The 16,583-nt window shown below is 48.0% G+C and overlaps 1 protein-coding gene across 6 annotated transcripts in view; it reads right to left on the bottom strand.

The window, feature by feature from the left end:
* Positions 1-13,787, bottom strand: part of TRMT44 (tRNA methyltransferase 44 homolog) — a 46,400-nt gene extending 32,613 nt beyond the window's left edge. For 3 of the 6 annotated variants that reach the window (XM_008018021.3, XM_008018023.3, XM_008018022.3), the window contains exons 1-6: positions 12,859-13,787; positions 9,727-9,841; positions 6,178-6,397; positions 4,078-4,146; positions 3,130-3,237; positions 1,350-1,421 (exon numbers count right to left, since the gene is read on the bottom strand). In XM_008018021.3, the coding sequence (XP_008016212.3) occupies positions 1,350-1,421; positions 3,130-3,237; positions 4,078-4,146; positions 6,178-6,397; positions 9,727-9,841; positions 12,859-13,783 (1,509 nt within the window). In that variant the 5' untranslated portion in view covers positions 13,784-13,787. The remainder of the gene's footprint in view (positions 1-1,349; positions 1,422-3,129; positions 3,238-4,077; positions 4,147-6,177; positions 6,398-9,726; positions 9,842-12,858) is intronic. The other 3 variants (XR_005235121.2, XM_008018020.3, XM_037983133.2) reach the window with 2 other exon arrangements.
* Positions 13,788-16,583: the final 2,796 nt, after the last annotated feature.

The following is a 16,583-nucleotide window of genomic DNA, read 5'->3' as shown; positions in this document are numbered from 1 at the left end:
TGGACTACAGTTAATTTCATGCAATTATGATTCAATACTGCATCTTTACGTTCACATTTCTCTTGACAGAGGATGACACCACATACAGTCTGGGTTTGTGTAAGTTTTGATAGATTTTAACTTTGTATGTATTTCATGGTAGTAAATGGTATATATTTGTATATATTTCAATAAATGGTAAAATAGACTAGTATGTATGTGTGTTTAATGCATTCAGGACATATCTAACTTTTTCTGAATTTTTTTCACTATTTCAAGGTTATGCATTTCATCTGTAAGTTTTTTCAAATTGTTGCAAATTTCCAAAAAAATTTTCCAATGTATTTACTGAATAAACTTTGCATACTAGTGGGCCCACAAAGTTCAATCCCGTGTTGTTCAAGGGTCAGCTGTACTTGTTTGTGTTGCTGTTACCTTCAATTCAATGGAACATTATTCAGCCATTAACAACGTGCTTGCAAATAATTGTCAAAGACTTCAGAAAATGCCTAGGATGGGATGTTAAACGAACAGAAGCAGCCAGGGTCAAAGTTCTGTTATTTTTTAAAACTCTAAATGTGTACATATTGATTTCCCTAAATAAAAGAGAGTGATTATCTCTGGGTAGGGGCATTAAGAAAAGTGAGACTGTCCCTTTCAAGTCCTAAAAAAGGGAAATGTGAAGGCTAAAGAGGACTGGCCCAAAGATATGAGAGAACTTACGTGGGGCCGCCCAGTCTGCCCTGCACCTCATCCGTGTGCCCAGAGGTGATCCCACCGGGGCATCTCACTTCCATGCCGGGCACCTGGCTGCCTCCATTTGCTCATGGGGGTGCTCCAAGAAGCCTTCTCAGAGGCCCTGAGTGGGGTCAAGGTTTAGAGGGCTCTGAGTCCCCACAGCCCTGTAAACCTATCCAGCCCTGGCACAGCCACCACCCTAGGTGGCTCAGCTGCAGGTGTCCCCATCCTGGTGGAGTCCTGGCAGGCATGGTAGTCACTGCTTGCTGACTGCAAAGAGCAGCCTTTGGGAGGCCTTGGAGAAGACTTCACAAAGGGCACGGGGCACGGCCCCCACCTCAAGGCGGCACGGGAGCACCCCACACAAGATACAAATGGCACCGACAGACTCAGGGAGAGACAGCACCTTCGCCTGGAGGTCAGCGCCCTTCAGTCAGTTTAACCAGAAAGCTCTGCAAGGTCTAGTTTTGTCTTTCTTTCTCTCTTCTCTAATTTCAGGGCACTTAGATGAATGTGAAGGTTTGCTATCAGCATGTCTGCTTGACCTACACAAAGAGACACATTCATTACAGCAGTTCCCACTGGGGGCTAAGCCATGCTGAGATCAAGGGCATGCATAACAAAGACGGTACCTCTAACTGAGTCTGTGGTCCATACATGTCCCAGATTTTTCTTCTCCGGACATCAATCCCTCTGCCTGGATGCTGAAAACATTAATTTTAGAAATCAAAGGTTAAGCTTAGTACTTCATAATAAGTTAGCAAGAACACATTAAAGCTCTGCAGGCACTGCCAGCAGCACAAAGGGCAAGAGAAGAGTTTCCTGCCAGCAACTCGTACCCCTCCCGGTGTGTCCAGCGCACCAGGTGCCATTACCCCATGATACGATGGTGAGCTTAGCCACTTCCTGCTAGGGGCAACAGCTGGAACCTGCAGCCCAGTCTGGTGGTCCCAAGCTGATTTTCTTCCTGCTGTACTGTACAGTGCTGTACTGATGGGCTGCACATATTTGCCTACGCCTCCAAGAGCTTGAAATGGTTGTTACAATGCCCTTTTTCAAGTGTGTCATTAGCATTCGCGGATGGCACAAGCACGATTTCTCAGCCGTCTGAAACAGACACCCCCACCCCTGCGAGGCAGGTAAGAAGGTGTACTCCGCTAACGGTCATTATGAGTCTTCAAATGGGCCATGGAGTTGAGTGACCACAGTGGCCTTTAGTGTGGGAACATTTCCAGGGCAGTGCCCCTGGGAGCACACTTGAGAACGTGAGCCAATTCTCTGCTCTTAGTCAAGGTCAGCTGCCTGCTCTTCTTGCACCTTGGCCACCCTCACTGGCTCTCACAGGGCAAACTTATTTATTCCAAGCCTGCAGAAGAGGAGGGGTGCATGAGACACCTCCCAGCTGTCTCCAGGTACCAGCTTCCAAGCTGCCACCTGATACGCTACCACCCCCACAACCAATTTACAGGTATTATGATTAGAAACTCATTCTTCAATAACACACTTGAAAAGGGCATTGTGACAACCATTTCAGGCTCTTGGAGGCGTCGGCAAATATGTGCAGCCCATCAGTACAGCACTGTACAGTACAGCAGGAAGAAAACCAGCCTGGGACCACCAGACTGGGCTGCAGGTTCCAGCTGTTGCTCCCTAGCAGGAAGTGGCTAAGCTCGCCATCGTATCATGGGGTAATAGCACCTGGTGCGCTGGACGCACCGGAAGGGGTACGAGTTGCTGGCAGGAAGCTCCAGGCACGAGCCACCGAGAGCTGACCCACCCCTACTGACAGTGCTCCCTGGGCAGGTGCCGCCACTCCATCAGGTGAACATCCAGAAAACGGGGGCAAAACCCAGCACCACACTGTTCCATATTGTTGTCTGTGTATACATGACTGGCCGTCCGAGCCAGAACTGAAGCTTCTCTTATTTGTTTTTATTTTTTTGCAGAGACGGGGTTTCACCATGCTGCCCAGGCTGGTCTCAAACTCCTGGGCTCAAGTGATCCTCCCGCCTCGGCTGACCAAGTGCTGGGACTGAAGCCCCGTGCCTGGCCTGAAGCTTCTAAAGTGCAGAACCTGCCTTGCTTTTTATCTCCCTCCAGCTCCTTGAGATGGTGGGTTTCAAAAGAAATTTCTGACAGCAAAAAAACATCCACGCTACTCAAAGCCTGTCATTTTATAGGTCCACACCGGGGCCTGGGGACTTCCACTTAGGTCCAATTCGATTACCGCGTTTCTTTTGTTTTACGAGCTGTTTATCAAATTAACAGAAATTTATAAGTCCCTACCTACTCTGAGAGCCGGCTAACTCCAAATCCAGGCTGTACCAGCAGAAAAAGATGTCAGTGAACCCTGTGCCTGACCTGAGGAAACTCTGGACAAGTTACCAGAAAAGGTGAGGGAGCCGGCCTTACCCCCTCACTGTTGAGGATGTGGACCAGGAGGCCATTTCCACATCCCAGGTCCACAAAGGACTGCCTGGCAGTTAGTCCCCTCTCGGCTCTTTCTTCTTCCCACAGAATCTAAGTGAAGAGAAACACATAACAAAATCAGGTAGTAATTCACTCTACGCAAGAATAGTTCAGACACAAACTGGTCAAAGAAAACTCTGAGTGAGAGGAAACTGGAAATTATCTACATTAAACATTCTTTTTTTTTTTTCCGAGATGGAGTCCTTCTCTTGCCACCCAGGCTAGTGACATGATCTGGGCTCACTGCAACCTCCGCCTCCTGGGTTCAAGCAATTCTCCCGCCTCAGCCTCCCCAGTAGCTGGAACTATGGGCACCTGCCACTAAGCCCAACTGATTTTTGTATTTTTAGTAGAGACGGGGTTTCACCATGTTGGCCAGGCTGGTCTCAAACTCCTGATCTCAAGTGATCCGCCTGCCTCAGCCTCCCAAAGTGCTGGGATTACAGGCATGAGCCACTGAACCCAGCTTACTCTAAACATTCTTATAGATAAGTAAACCAAGATGATTAAATCAGAGGGCATGTCCAAATGTAGCCAGCTAGCGAGCCAGCTGAGGAAAGGGCCAGAAGGTTCTAGGCCAGGGCTGGAAGACATGCGCTCCTCAGTGCTTCCCTGTGCCAGACAGCGCCTCCACGATGACTGCTGAGTGTGGACATACAGTTCCACCTGCAGGTCAAGTTTGAACCCGAGGTCAAGTTTCAACCCAAACTTGTTCTAGACGCATCAAAAGGACCATATGAAGTCAAACCGTTACATGGGTAACCAACCTTGGCCAGCAGAACTGTGAGCACCGGCTGTTATGGATTCGGAAAATGTCCTTCACTACTGGGAACATCTGCCCGTAGCAACCTCCACCCGCTCCAGAGAAGCTAAGGTTGCGCACACCCTTACCAGCAGGTATGCTGCAATAGCCACATCTTCATACACGAACTTCTCAGGATCAGTGACTTCAGGCCACACCTAAAACAGTTTCAAGAGCAAACGTAAATTGTTCGGTTTTTCCACCACCATGTCCCAATACTTAAGTATCCCTATAAAGCATAAATCAAACTGGACTAATCGTGCACTAAAATAGGAAATATAAGCTCAAAGGCAGGAATTCACAACTGGTTTCTTACAATAAAAGATTTCCATAAAGAAACAAGGCATGCCAAGAACACTACAATCCACAGCAAGATTTCACAATCAACAGAATGTACCTAAGGTGCTGAGCTGAGACAGTGGACACAGGAAAACACTCAGCTACACGGTGCTCACCGAGGGCAAAGAACAAGGAAACGAGGGGCGGGAGTGAAACTAGGGCAGGGAAAGCCATGAGCCACGGACTAGGAGACCAGTGCTCCAGCCCCTGGTCCATCAGTGGCTGCTGTCGCCCTACCTGTCAAACAGGAATAAAGCCCGTGCCTCAACTAACACACAGGATAATCAAGGTGCTCTGAAAACTGTAAAGCACGAGCTGTGCAAAACTGAGCTCTCATTATTAAAAGTAGTCATGTTCAGAAGTGGCATTAGGCAAAAGAGGAAAAACCAATGGCCAATGTTAAAAGTTGAAATTTGTATTTCCAGTCATAGTGCCTTAGACAATCCAGATGAACCATCTCACTAGAAACAATTTCAAAAGCTGGAAAAACAAAAAGTACCTTCTGGATGGTACTAAATAGCTAACAAGATGGCAAAGGACCACAAGGCCAGGATGTGGGAGGGAGCCCAGCCTCAGTCAGCCAACCCCTGCGACCCACAGGTGCTTCAGCAATAATGAAAAGTCACAGCTTTAAGCCTGCGACTTTTGGGGTGCTTTTGTTACAGAGCAAGAGGTGACTGATTAAAAAAATACATGGAAGCCGGGCACAGTGGCTCATGTCTGTAATCCCAGCACTTTGGGAGGCCAAAGCAGGCGGATCACTTGAGCCCAGGAGTTTGAGACCAGCCTGGGAAACAGAGCAAAACTTTGTGTCTACAAAAAATACAAAAAATTAGCCAGGCATGGCAGCATGCGCCTGTGGTCCCAGCAACCAGGGAAGTTGAGCTGGGAGAACCGCTTGACCCCAGGAGGTTGAGTCTGCAGTGGGTGCACCACCGCACTCCAGCCTAGGCGACAGAGTGAGATCCTGTCTCAAAAACAAAACACAAACAAACAGAAAACCATGGAAATGACAAACTGGTTACTCCTCGGAGGGGGAGGAAGATGGGAACTTGGAAGAATATTAAGTAGCTTTGACTCTACCAGCAATGCTTTCTTTCTGCCTTAAGCTGGGCATAAATACACAGATGTTTCTTGTTATGCTGTTTTTACGTCTCAGAAAGTTTAAGCACATGTTATGACGAAATATGTCTCCTTTTGGGAACTGCTCTATTGTACTTGAACTTTTCATATATTTTCTTAAAATATCTTTAGGTTTATACATAGAACTATGGTAATTTAGCCTTTTTTTTTCAAGGTTCCATTACTTTTCAATTAAATATTTCCCTTTAGGTCTCTTGAAAATAAATAATACAGGAGATCAATCCTTTTCCATTATGTATCTAAGTTTTTGTTGTGTGCACCCCTAAGTATGTCAAAGTACAGCCTGCAACAGGAAAAACAATTTTACCTGGCAAAGTAAATTGCCAGGTATTTTACCTCATTTCATTTAAGGGGGAGTGGGGCACGGTGGCTCACGCCTGTAATATTAGCACTTTGGGAGGCCGAAACGGGCGAAATGCCCAAGCTCAGGAGTTCGAGACCAGTCTGAGCAACATGCTGAAGCCTCATCTCTAATAAAAATACAAAAAATTAGCCAGGCGTGGTGGCGTGTGCCTGTAGTCCCAGCTACTCGAGAGGCTGAGGCAGGAGGATCTCTTGAACCCGGGAGGCGGAGGCTGCAGTGAGCCAAGATGACACCACTTCACTCTGGCCCTTTTTTTTGGGGCAACAGAGCAAGACTCTGTCACACACACACACACAAAAACCATGAAGGGGGAAAAATCACAGATACTCTCCACCAACATTACCTTAACCATTTCCTTATACTTCTCTTTAAGTTCCTGGTAAGCCTTGCTATACTTCATAACGGAGATGAGGGAAAGGGTGCTTTTAAAGTCACTCTTCTTGTTCTCTACAGACCACTTGGCCAACTTGGCCAGCAACTCTTCTCCAAGCCATGCGGGTTTGGGATACACAATTCCATCTGAATGCCATCTTTCTGGACAGAAAATTAAAACAGATATGAACCTTTAAAAATAAGAGAAATATGAATGAGCACAGATATGTTTAATTCTTATTTTAAAATTATCTATTTATTTACCTAATGAAGAGAACAGAAGCTAAGACATCTATAGTTACATTACCAAAAACATAAAAGGAACTAGAACTAGTTACAGAACTTTCACCTAATAGAGAAAAACATGTACAAAGCACAGAGAATCCTCTTTTCTTGCAAACTTTGTTAAGAACATACTTACACACCCGTGAAGCCCCTGAGGCAGCCGAACAAATAAAGGACTCTCGCCTGCTGCTTCATGCACAAGGAGCCAGAGTCTAAACGTCCGAGGATTTTCCTAACATTTCTTTACGCATTTTCACATGTGCAACTCAAATGAGTATACTGGCTCACTGAATGCTACTTGCCAGAAAGTGAAGTGCTCAGCCACAGGCTGCTGTGCATTTTGCTGGCTTATTTTGCCTTTCACATGTCTTCTGCCATCAGAAGGTCACGAGGGCAGGGCTTCTGTCTGTCTTGCTCACTGCTCCGCCCCCAGGTCCCAGCAGTGCTGACACACGGCAGGCACTGTTCATGGATGCATTCAATACATGAGTAAAAGCTCACAATCCTTGGGAGGACTGGCGGGACAGACACGAACCCAGATAACAATACACTGCCCAAGGGCTGCATTTGGGGCAGCATAAGGAAGGGGAGGGAATTAAGTTTGCTGGGGAGATGAGAGAAAGCTACCATAAAAGCGCCATTCAATGGACATTCCTGAGAACAAGCAAACCCAGCCACTGGGTGAGCGGGGAAGAGCCGGAAGGCCTGACAGGAGCGCTGAGGGCGCAGCAGCAGCACGGCCCCGGTGCAGGGACAACGGCCAGTGGCCCGTCTGACGGGAGCGCTGAGGGCGCAGCAGCAGCACGGTCCTGGAGCAGGGACAACGGCCAGTGGTCCGTCTGGTGGGCGCTGTGGTGTCCAGGTTTTCTGCCGCCACGGTGCCTCAGAGGGACACAAGTCACTTCCAGAAGATTCTCCAGAGAGTGACCCCAGAGTGGGTCTGAACCTTTCCCCTGGCCCAATTCCTTCCTCGGGACTCTGAGGTCTGTCCCGCTCAGTCAGAAGCGTTCCTGCTGGGCCTGACACTAACTTCGGTGGCCCCTGCGCGCTGCAGACAGATTCTGCCCAAGGGGCACTCCTCGCTCTTCCCCGGGCCTCGTGCTCTTCCCCAGGGTCCCCCAGAGGTCCACACGGCCTCCTCCTTCATCCGCCTCTCTTCCATGTCCCTTCTCAGAGGCCTTCCCACATACCTTGGCCACACACTGCCACTTCTAATGAGGGGACACAGTCCTGCTCGGTTGTTTTCCTCCCTGCACCACGTGGTATGGGAGCATATTCTCCACTGCCCCAGGAGACTCGCTTCCCGCTGGGTGCCCAGCCCCAGCACATGCTGGGCATGTAACAACTGTTGCTGAAAACGCATTGAGCTGCGAGGAAGCACGCACATCGGCAGTGGAGCCCCTCATTTGTGTTCAACTCAGAAGGCAACACAGCTGGCCCCTCAAGTGTGACCTGTGCCCAGAGACTGCGAGGAACAGTTGCCTGGTGAGGCTACAACTAGAAATGCCACGCTGGGAAGGCAGGGGCAGCAGCCATGTCCTCCGTAGCTCATCAAAGAGCAGTGAAGGTCACTCCAATGCAGCAGGCCCATGCCGAGCACCTCCTGCAACCCCGCCCTGCGCCGCGTGCCCACCGCACCCAAGACAGGCACCACCTTCGGGCTAACAGGCACACAGCTCAGCATCACCGAGCATGGAGGTGCCTGGCACAGGTAAGCCTGGCTTCTCCTAGTGTCTACTGTCCCTCCCCACTCTCCAACAAGGGCATGCTGGCAGGAAGGGACCTAGGGCCAACCTCTGGATGGTTCTCAAAGGGCTTCATGCTACAGGACCTAAGCACCCTTTTCAAGCGCGAAGGCTGCAACAGGTCCATGTGAGGCCCAGCCCTGCCACCTCCTCAGAGGCTCAGGAATGATTAAACCCATTTCAACGTGAGCAGACGGAGGGCCAGGAGGTAGAGCACATACCCAAGACCACACTGCTAGTGGGAAGCCCACACTCTTCTCACCACACCCCTCTGCCTTCTAGGAAGCCCCAGGCAAACTCATTCCAGTTACTCAGATGTTATCCCCAAGACTGTTCCAGAAAGTACAGGTTGGATGTCGCACTCAGGAAAATATCAGTTGACGAGTAATGAATGAATTCACCCCTCCTCTGACTTTTTTGTTTTAAAAATACCAAACGATCAAGGCCAGGCGAGGTGGCTCATGCCTGTAATCCCAGCACTTTGGGAAGCCGAGGCGGGTGGATCACGAGGTCAGGAGATCGAGACCATCCTGGCTAACACGGTGAAACCCCGTCTCTACTAAAAATATAAAAAATTAGCTGGGCGTGGTGGCAGGCGCTTGTAGTTCCAGCTACTCAGTGGGCTGAGGCAGGAGAATGGCGTGAACCTGGGAGGCGGAGGTTGCAGTGAGCCGAGATCGTACCACTGCACTCCAGCCTGGGCGGCAGAGCGAGACTCCATCTCAAAACAAAACAAAAAACAGTATGAATTAAATTTCATACTTTCTGTACAGGCCCAAATACCACATGGAATTAAGGGTGCTTATTAAACTGTCGCTTTATAGTAAGTATCACTGAATACTTACTACAGGAGGAAGCATCAACTATTCCCCATTACTAAGTCATAAAAAATAACAAAATAGGCTGGGCATGGTGGCTCACGCCTGTAATCCCAGCACTTTGGGAGGCCAAGGCAGGTGGATCACCTGAGGTCAGGAGTTTGAAACCAGCCTGGCCAACATGGTGAAACCCCCTCTCTACTGAAAATACAAAAATTAGCTGGGTGTGGTGGTGGGTGCCTGCAGTCCCAGCTACTCGGGAGACTGAGGCACAAGAATCACTTGAATGCAGGAGGTAGAGGTTGCAGTGAAATGAGATGGTACCAGTGCACTCCAGCCTGGGCAACAGTGATAATAATAATAATAATAACAGTAACAATAAAGGAATTTGAGTGTATTTGACTTCAGAGCTAACACTGAGGGTTGCTGAACATCATAGCCACAGGGAAGGTAGAGATCAGAGACCCCAGCCAGGCTGTGACCACCCAGACTCGCAGTACCAACAGGAAGAGCAACATGGCATGGGCACATGAGCTAGCAACTGCATTCCTACAAACCACAACCACCTCAGAGACAGGACCTTAAACTCTCTGGCAACCCAGAATCCTTTGGCTACCTAAAGAAATCCTCAATGGAAACCATAAAACTAGGAGTCCACTGTCCAGCTCTTACCATTCTTCTTTGCTATGACTGAGCTGAATTTGATATACATTGCTCATCTTAACCTTTAACTTCCCCTCATCATCTTCTTCCAAAGGCAAAAACGTTACAGTTCCATTGAGGACATCTGGAAAGAAAAAGAGAAGAAGGACAAATTACAACTGCCTAGCTACTGTCTCATGAGAAGCAGTATTACAAATAGGGATGAGTCAGGCCCGACGCTCTCAATGCCCAGCACTCGATCCACAGTGGCACTCCAGGAGAGGAGCCGTTGCCTTTCATTCACTGCTACAGCCCACAGCCTAGAACGTGCCAGGCACGCGGCAGCCCTTCTCAGCAGGTATCTGTTGAGGGACGCATGAGCCAGGACCTGAGGGAAGAGCCAGCCAACGTGGACTGTGATGGAACTTGAGAGCTACAATCAGAAAAAACAGGGGACCTCTGCCCTAGCTGAATGTCTGCCACAGCCTGACCGTGATCTTCGAGTGTGAGCAAGGCACAGAACACTGCTCAGCCATCAGAGGCCAGTTCAGGAAAGTGGACATCAGTCCAGGCCCTCCTAACAACGGCTTTGTGTTGTGTGGAGCCCTCGCTGCATGGAGGGACTCCGCAGTCACCTTCCCATTAAAATATAAGCAGAGTGGCATACTCCCTAGCTAAATTTACAGCATTCTGTCAGTTTGTGTGGATACTTAAGGTTTGGTTGTATAAAGTTCTATCTCTAAAATCAATCATGTTTACCTTTGATATTTAAAAAAAAATGGCAAACTCTCAGTTAAAGAGGAATATACACTTCACAGGCCAAGTATGCACAACTGCGGTTCACCTTCCACAGCAAATGAAAGAACAAGACCTGCCAAAGGGAAGCAGAGGCTGAAGGAGCTGAGTGGATTCAGATGGAAAACAAGCAGTGTGGGACCGAGAAAACTCCGACAGATTCTACTGCTATGGAATAGAGGGTGGCCAGGGAAGTCCTCCCTAATAAGGTGACATTTGAGCAGAGAGCTGAAGGAGGTCAGCGAGTGTGCCATGGGGCACCTAGAGGAAGAGTGTTTCAGACACAGGAGCAGCAACTGCAGAGGCCCTGGGGCAGGCGTGCACTCAGGTGCATGGGGAATGGAGGTGAGCGGTGTGGACAAGGTGACAAGTGGTGGCAGGTGAAATCAAAGGGTAACAGGGCCCACCCAGGTCACACAGGGCCTTGCAGTTCACACAACTACAGTTTTTACTGTGAATGAGACCAGAGAGAAGAGGACTGACGCAATACATCATTCTTTCCATGAATGATCTCATTTAAAAACTGCAAGAGGACTAGGCGTGATGGCCCATGCCTGTTGTCCCAGCACTTTGGAAGGCTCACTTGAAACCAGGAGTTAGAGACCAGACTAAGAAACATAGTAAGACCCTATTTATACAAAAAATAAATAAAGTAAAATAAAACTCACATCTTTATCATCCAGTATTATTTTCCCCATCCTCTGGATCAGGGTTTCTCAGCCTCAGCGTCACTGGCATTTGTGGCTGGATAACTCCTTGTTGGGAGTTGTGCTGTGCGCTGTAGGATGTTTACCAGAAGCCCCAGCCCTACCTACTAGATGCCAGCAGCATCCCGTCCCTCCCTACCCAGTGTGGCAACCCCAAATCTGCTGTCACTGTTGTCACTACACAATGACAAATTACCATTTTTTAAATGTTTAAATTTTTCATTTTTGTGGGTACATAGCAGGTATATATATTTATGGGGTACATGAGATGTTTTGATCCAGGCCTGCAATGTGAACTAATCACATCATGGAGAATAGGGCCTCCATCCCCTCAAACATTTATCCTTTGTGTTACAAACAATCCAATTACACTCTTTTCGTTATTTAAAAATGTACAATCATGGCCGGGCGCGGTGGTTCACGCCCATAACCCCACTTTGGGAGGCCAAGACGGGCGGATCACGTGAGGTAAGGCGTTCAAGACCAGCCTGGCCACAGATTCCTTCCCAGAACCTCCGAATAAGAGCCCAGCCAGCAGGCTGTTTGATTTTGACCTTGTGAGAGAGACCCGGAGCGGAGAAATCAGCAGAGCCAACAAGGATTCCTGACCTACAGAACTGAAACAATCAATTTTTTGTACTGACCAATAAATTTGCAGTAATTTGTTACAGTGGCAATAGGAAACACACACTGCTGAATAAAGTTTGAGGTAAGAGTGGCTGAGGCTAACTGTCAAGGTCACGGGCAGTAAAAACAAATGCGAGAGATTTAACAAATGCTGAGGACTAGCAGGTTCCCATCCATCCAGTAATTATGCTCTTTCTCAGTTTCTTGTCTCAGCATAAATAGCTCCCTTTATGTTCGGGAAAAGGCTTTTGGAGTGCCTGTATAAACTGGCCATAAAAATATGAGACAATAAGTTGTGGAAAGCCACAAGAGGCCTCTGAAGAGGAAAGCCTTCTGATTGCCACAATGTTCCCATGCTCCGAGCGAGACCTACTGTCTTATCTACAAACGCTGTGTTCAAGGAGAAAGACACTCCTTTGAAGCATGAAATGCGGCCGACATGCTCCTAGTTAACCCCGCTCCCACTAGTTACTCTCCGATAAGTTAAAGATATGCTGTATGAGCACAAAGGAGATTCATTTAAACCGCCACTACTATGAGGCACTGCCTCCCTTTCACCGTTTCGCCCTGAACGTCCGCTTCTTAGATCTAAGTGATCGTACTCAATAAACAGTGTGGAGACCAGAACTTTGGGTCTTTTGCAGCCTCCATTTTGCAAGTGGCCCCCTGGCCCCCACTCTTTATGAACTCTTAACCTGTCTCGTCTCATTCCTTCGTCGCCACCGGACTTTGGGTAGCCTACAGATGGTGCTGAGGCTGGTCCCCAACACTTTTACACCTACAGCTTTACCTGCTAAACTCCTAGTTATCACGCAATATCCAGTTAGTCCTTCACTGTCTCTTTGAAGCCTTCCAGGCACCAACCCAACCAATTATCGCATCTTCTGAACTAAGGACACACATTTCTATGCGCCGACTCAAAAAACTATAAAACACCTAACAACCTCCCTAGGACATCGCAGAACAACTGGCACAAGTTCTGTAAATGCTTTCTTTATCTAATCGTATCCGTCTACTATCAAAACACTCTTACCTTGCACGACTATTTCCCTCCTGGGAGCTGTAAGGGGGCAATGTGGGCTAGTTTTCGGGATGACGGTTCTGAGAACCACGTCGAGCTCACGCTGCGCCTCTGGCTGCGATCCAGCCCCGGAGCAGGTGAGGAAGGCCAGCATCTCCGAATTGCCACGGGCGAGACTTCGGGAGAAATCGTCCCAGAGCGAATCCAGCTCTGCGGCGGGGAAGTCGCCCTCGTCTCCTTCAGCATGGCCCCGGTGCCCGGAGTCCTTCAGCAGCGCCGAGGCGGCTTCCCTCTGTGCCTCCTCTTGCTGGCACTGGCCCTGGGCCTCCTCAAGTTCGCAACATGCCATGCCCTGCTTGGGTTCTGATCGCAGCCTGGGACCCGTGCCCCCTTCGGGGGAACCCTGGCCGGGAACCGGACCCCGCTCCTTCTGCTCCGAGCCTGCGCTCGTCCCTGGGCCGCGGGCCTCGGCGCAGGGCAGGGGAGCGCTCCAGCGGGCCTCCAGGCGGGCGCCGCAAAGCCGTTTGTTGGCCACCTGCGGCCTCTCCAGCCACACCTCCACCGCAGCCCAGAAGCCCCGGGGGAGCAGCGCGCCTGGGTCGCTGATGCCTGCTCGGCCCACCTCCGCCATGGCAGCCGGTAGGTGTACAGCCCTGGAAGCGGCGCGCCGAGATGACGCAGCCAGGTGGCGCGGCCCGTTGACGTCATGGAGGCGGGGTGCTGGGACCTGAAATGAGAATGGCACGGCTGGAGCTGCTTTCCTGTGGACTGTGGAATGTGTGGATGAGGAATTTGACCTTTGTTTTATTCGCTGGGGATCCATCCAAGGGGCATTGCTGCCTGATAGTAACATGATCTGAGCTGAGTTTTGAGAGAATTCTGGAAGTGGTATAGTTACAGAATCAAACATCAGCCAGCCAGCGGGTCTGGAACGCATTGTTCTCAGTACTGATTATCGATAAAAGTCAGGGAGCCTAAGTTTGTGAGCGTTGAAGATGAGTCCTCTTATGAAAGCTCACTTTTCTCCATTTGGGTTCTGGTTTGCTCTTAGTGCAAGCGTTACAGTCAGTGCCTTCCTAAATCTGAGCGCAGCCATGACTGCTTCATAAGAATGATGTAACGTTGTCCTATGAGGGATGAAGGTCATCTGTCACCTACTGTAGCAGGAGAAGCGCAGACAAAACTCCTCAGAGACCAGATTAAAGAAGGAAGAGGTTTATTCCGGGAGCGTCGGCGGACTTGCGGCGGACTTGCGACTTCAGAGCCAAGGTCCCCCAAAAAGAAATTCTTGGCCTTTTTAAAGGCTTACAACTTTAAGGGGTCCACGTGAAAGGGTCCTGATAAATCAAGCAAGCGTGGGAATCATGACGGGGGGCTACATGCATCAGCTAACAACAGAAAGTTTTGCAGTGCTTTTTCATACAGTGTCTGGAATTTACAAGTAACACAAGTAGTTTAGGTCAGGAGTTGATGTTATTATTATTATGTTTTTTAACTCCTAGGGCCAGGTGGTGGTGCCAAGGCTGTCTGGCTATTTATCTTACTTTTTTTGCTTCTTTCTTTTTGCTTTCTTTCCTCCTGTCTTGTGAACTAGGCAAGGTGCGGGGGGAGAGGGCAGCAGGAGTAGTAGTGGTCTCCTTTCTTATCCCCCCTCTTTGAGAATTTCACTAATTAGTGGGAGTTCTCACTTTTATTTTTACTTTCCGAGTCTCTTCGGGAGACAGAGTGATAGTGTTTTATGTAATACACTTACAATGAGGGTTTTAAATTCTCTTATAGCTGGAAACTATTTTCTAAATAAAGACCTAGGATCAAACCTGTGTTAAACCTGTACAGGCACATGTGCCAACTTTGTCATTTCCTAAGCAGGTTACTTCTTTTACTGGGTCTTAAAAGCTTTTTCCCTAGCGAGCAACACAGTATTTCTTAATAATAGAAGTTTTTGAGAGCCAGATGCTTGAACTTGGCATCTGCTTAGGGAAAGAGTTAAAGTTATCTTGAGGCATTAACTCTTTTGCTTCTCAAGGCCATTGGTCTCTCATATTAGCCTTTTCATGAACATAACATGAAGAAATGTCTAGGCTGCCAGCAATGTTTTCAGGCAGCTGAGCAAATAGGTTTTATTTATTTTTTATCTTTTTTTTTTTTTTTTTTGCTAAAGGAGGAAGCTCTGGTAACTTCTGGTTTATATGTTTAAACACTAACTTAAAGACTCAGAATTGTTGCTGGGTTGGACGGGTCTGGGTTTCCTGACTAACTAGTATGTGTACAGTGGGGACACCTTATATAGGTGTTTCTTCTAGCATGGTTATGGGGGGTAACAACAACAAAACAATGTACAGCATATTTATATGCAGCAAGGACGAAAGAGGTCCTTACCTGGGAAAAAGGTTGAATACAGTGACAGAACAATAGGAAAACAGTATTACAGGAAAACTATTAGTCTTAAGATTTTTAACTACAGTTACTTGCTCAATGAGTCCTCAAGCTTCGGCCGAGCACAGACTAGTCAGCTGCTAGTGTGTGACTAGAGCAGGGCTTGTTGTTTCTTCAAGCTTCAGCCGTCTGTAGACTGGTCAGCCTCTGGAGTGATCAGAGCAGGGCTGTCGTCCCGGCAGCAGCTTGGTCTCGTCTCAGGATCAGCCAGGTTGGATGATCTGCATCCTGCTGGCTGGTCTACTTGTCCTAAGCTGCCAGTGTTAACTGACTGTGGTGGATCTAAGACACAACACCTGCAACTTTAACAGCAGTGGGAGTGGACAAGATTACAGTATAGGGCCCATCATATATGGGTCCTAGAAAAATTAGATTTTACTTTCTAACTTAAACAGAGTCACTAGATTTAAAGGGGTATCAGGCTTATGGGCATTTTTATGTATTTAATTATAAAAACTTTGTATGGCTATTTCTAAAGTCTGCATTTGCATTCTTAAGGTTAATTCCTTTAGTTCTTGGAGATCACCTTTAATTTGACCTATGATTTGAGGGTGGCTGACTGAAAAAAATCTTATAGGGCAAATACCTAGTTTGTTTGGTGGGGGTGCATCTGACTCGGAGGAGGATCATAGGCAAAATCCTGATTTTATCTTAAATGAATTTTCTGGCAATATTTTTTCAGTAGCTGCTCGAGAGTCCAGTTCGTGTGTTCCACCTTTTCGTGAATTTTGCTTCCAATAGGCTGTGTGTAACTTCTATTTTATTTTTAACAGTCTTGTTAAATCTTGCACTATTTCTGGTACAAAGGCTGGCCTGTTGTCTGACTTTAAAGTTAGAGGCAGTCTAAACCTGGAGATAATGTCTTTTAACAGTACTTTAGTCACTTCTTGTACTTTTTCTGTCCTGGTGGGGAAAACTTTAACTTACCCTGATGTAGCAATAGCCTCCAGCACGGGGCAGTTCTGTGAAGTCTGTAAGCAAGTTTTCACAAGGAATGGCTCTTTCTCCTGTGTAAGTTTCTTAGAGGAGGGGTTCTTTTTCTTCCCTCCCTTTGTAACTCTATCTAGTGGCTTAGCCATCAGTGAGAAATTGGAATCCAGATGTGGCAGAATCCTGCTGCTTTTAACTTGTAATGTGACCAGGGGCTCCTGGCAGCCTAATGAGAAGGTGCCTAGTCTGCCCTAGTCTTTACATTCTTTAGGTCCTGCCAGCCTGATCAGATCAGTATTTGGTTCCTCCAAGGTGCGGCAGTCCTTGGCTGATGGCCTCTTTGTCTTGCAGCCTTGGCTCTTTCCTTTATT

Source organism: Chlorocebus sabaeus, chromosome 27 (genome assembly GCF_047675955.1).
Source record: "Chlorocebus sabaeus isolate Y175 chromosome 27, mChlSab1.0.hap1, whole genome shotgun sequence".
Classification (NCBI taxonomy): Eukaryota; Metazoa; Chordata; class Mammalia; order Primates; family Cercopithecidae; genus Chlorocebus; species Chlorocebus sabaeus.
This window is presented reverse-complemented; position numbering and strand designations above follow the sequence as displayed.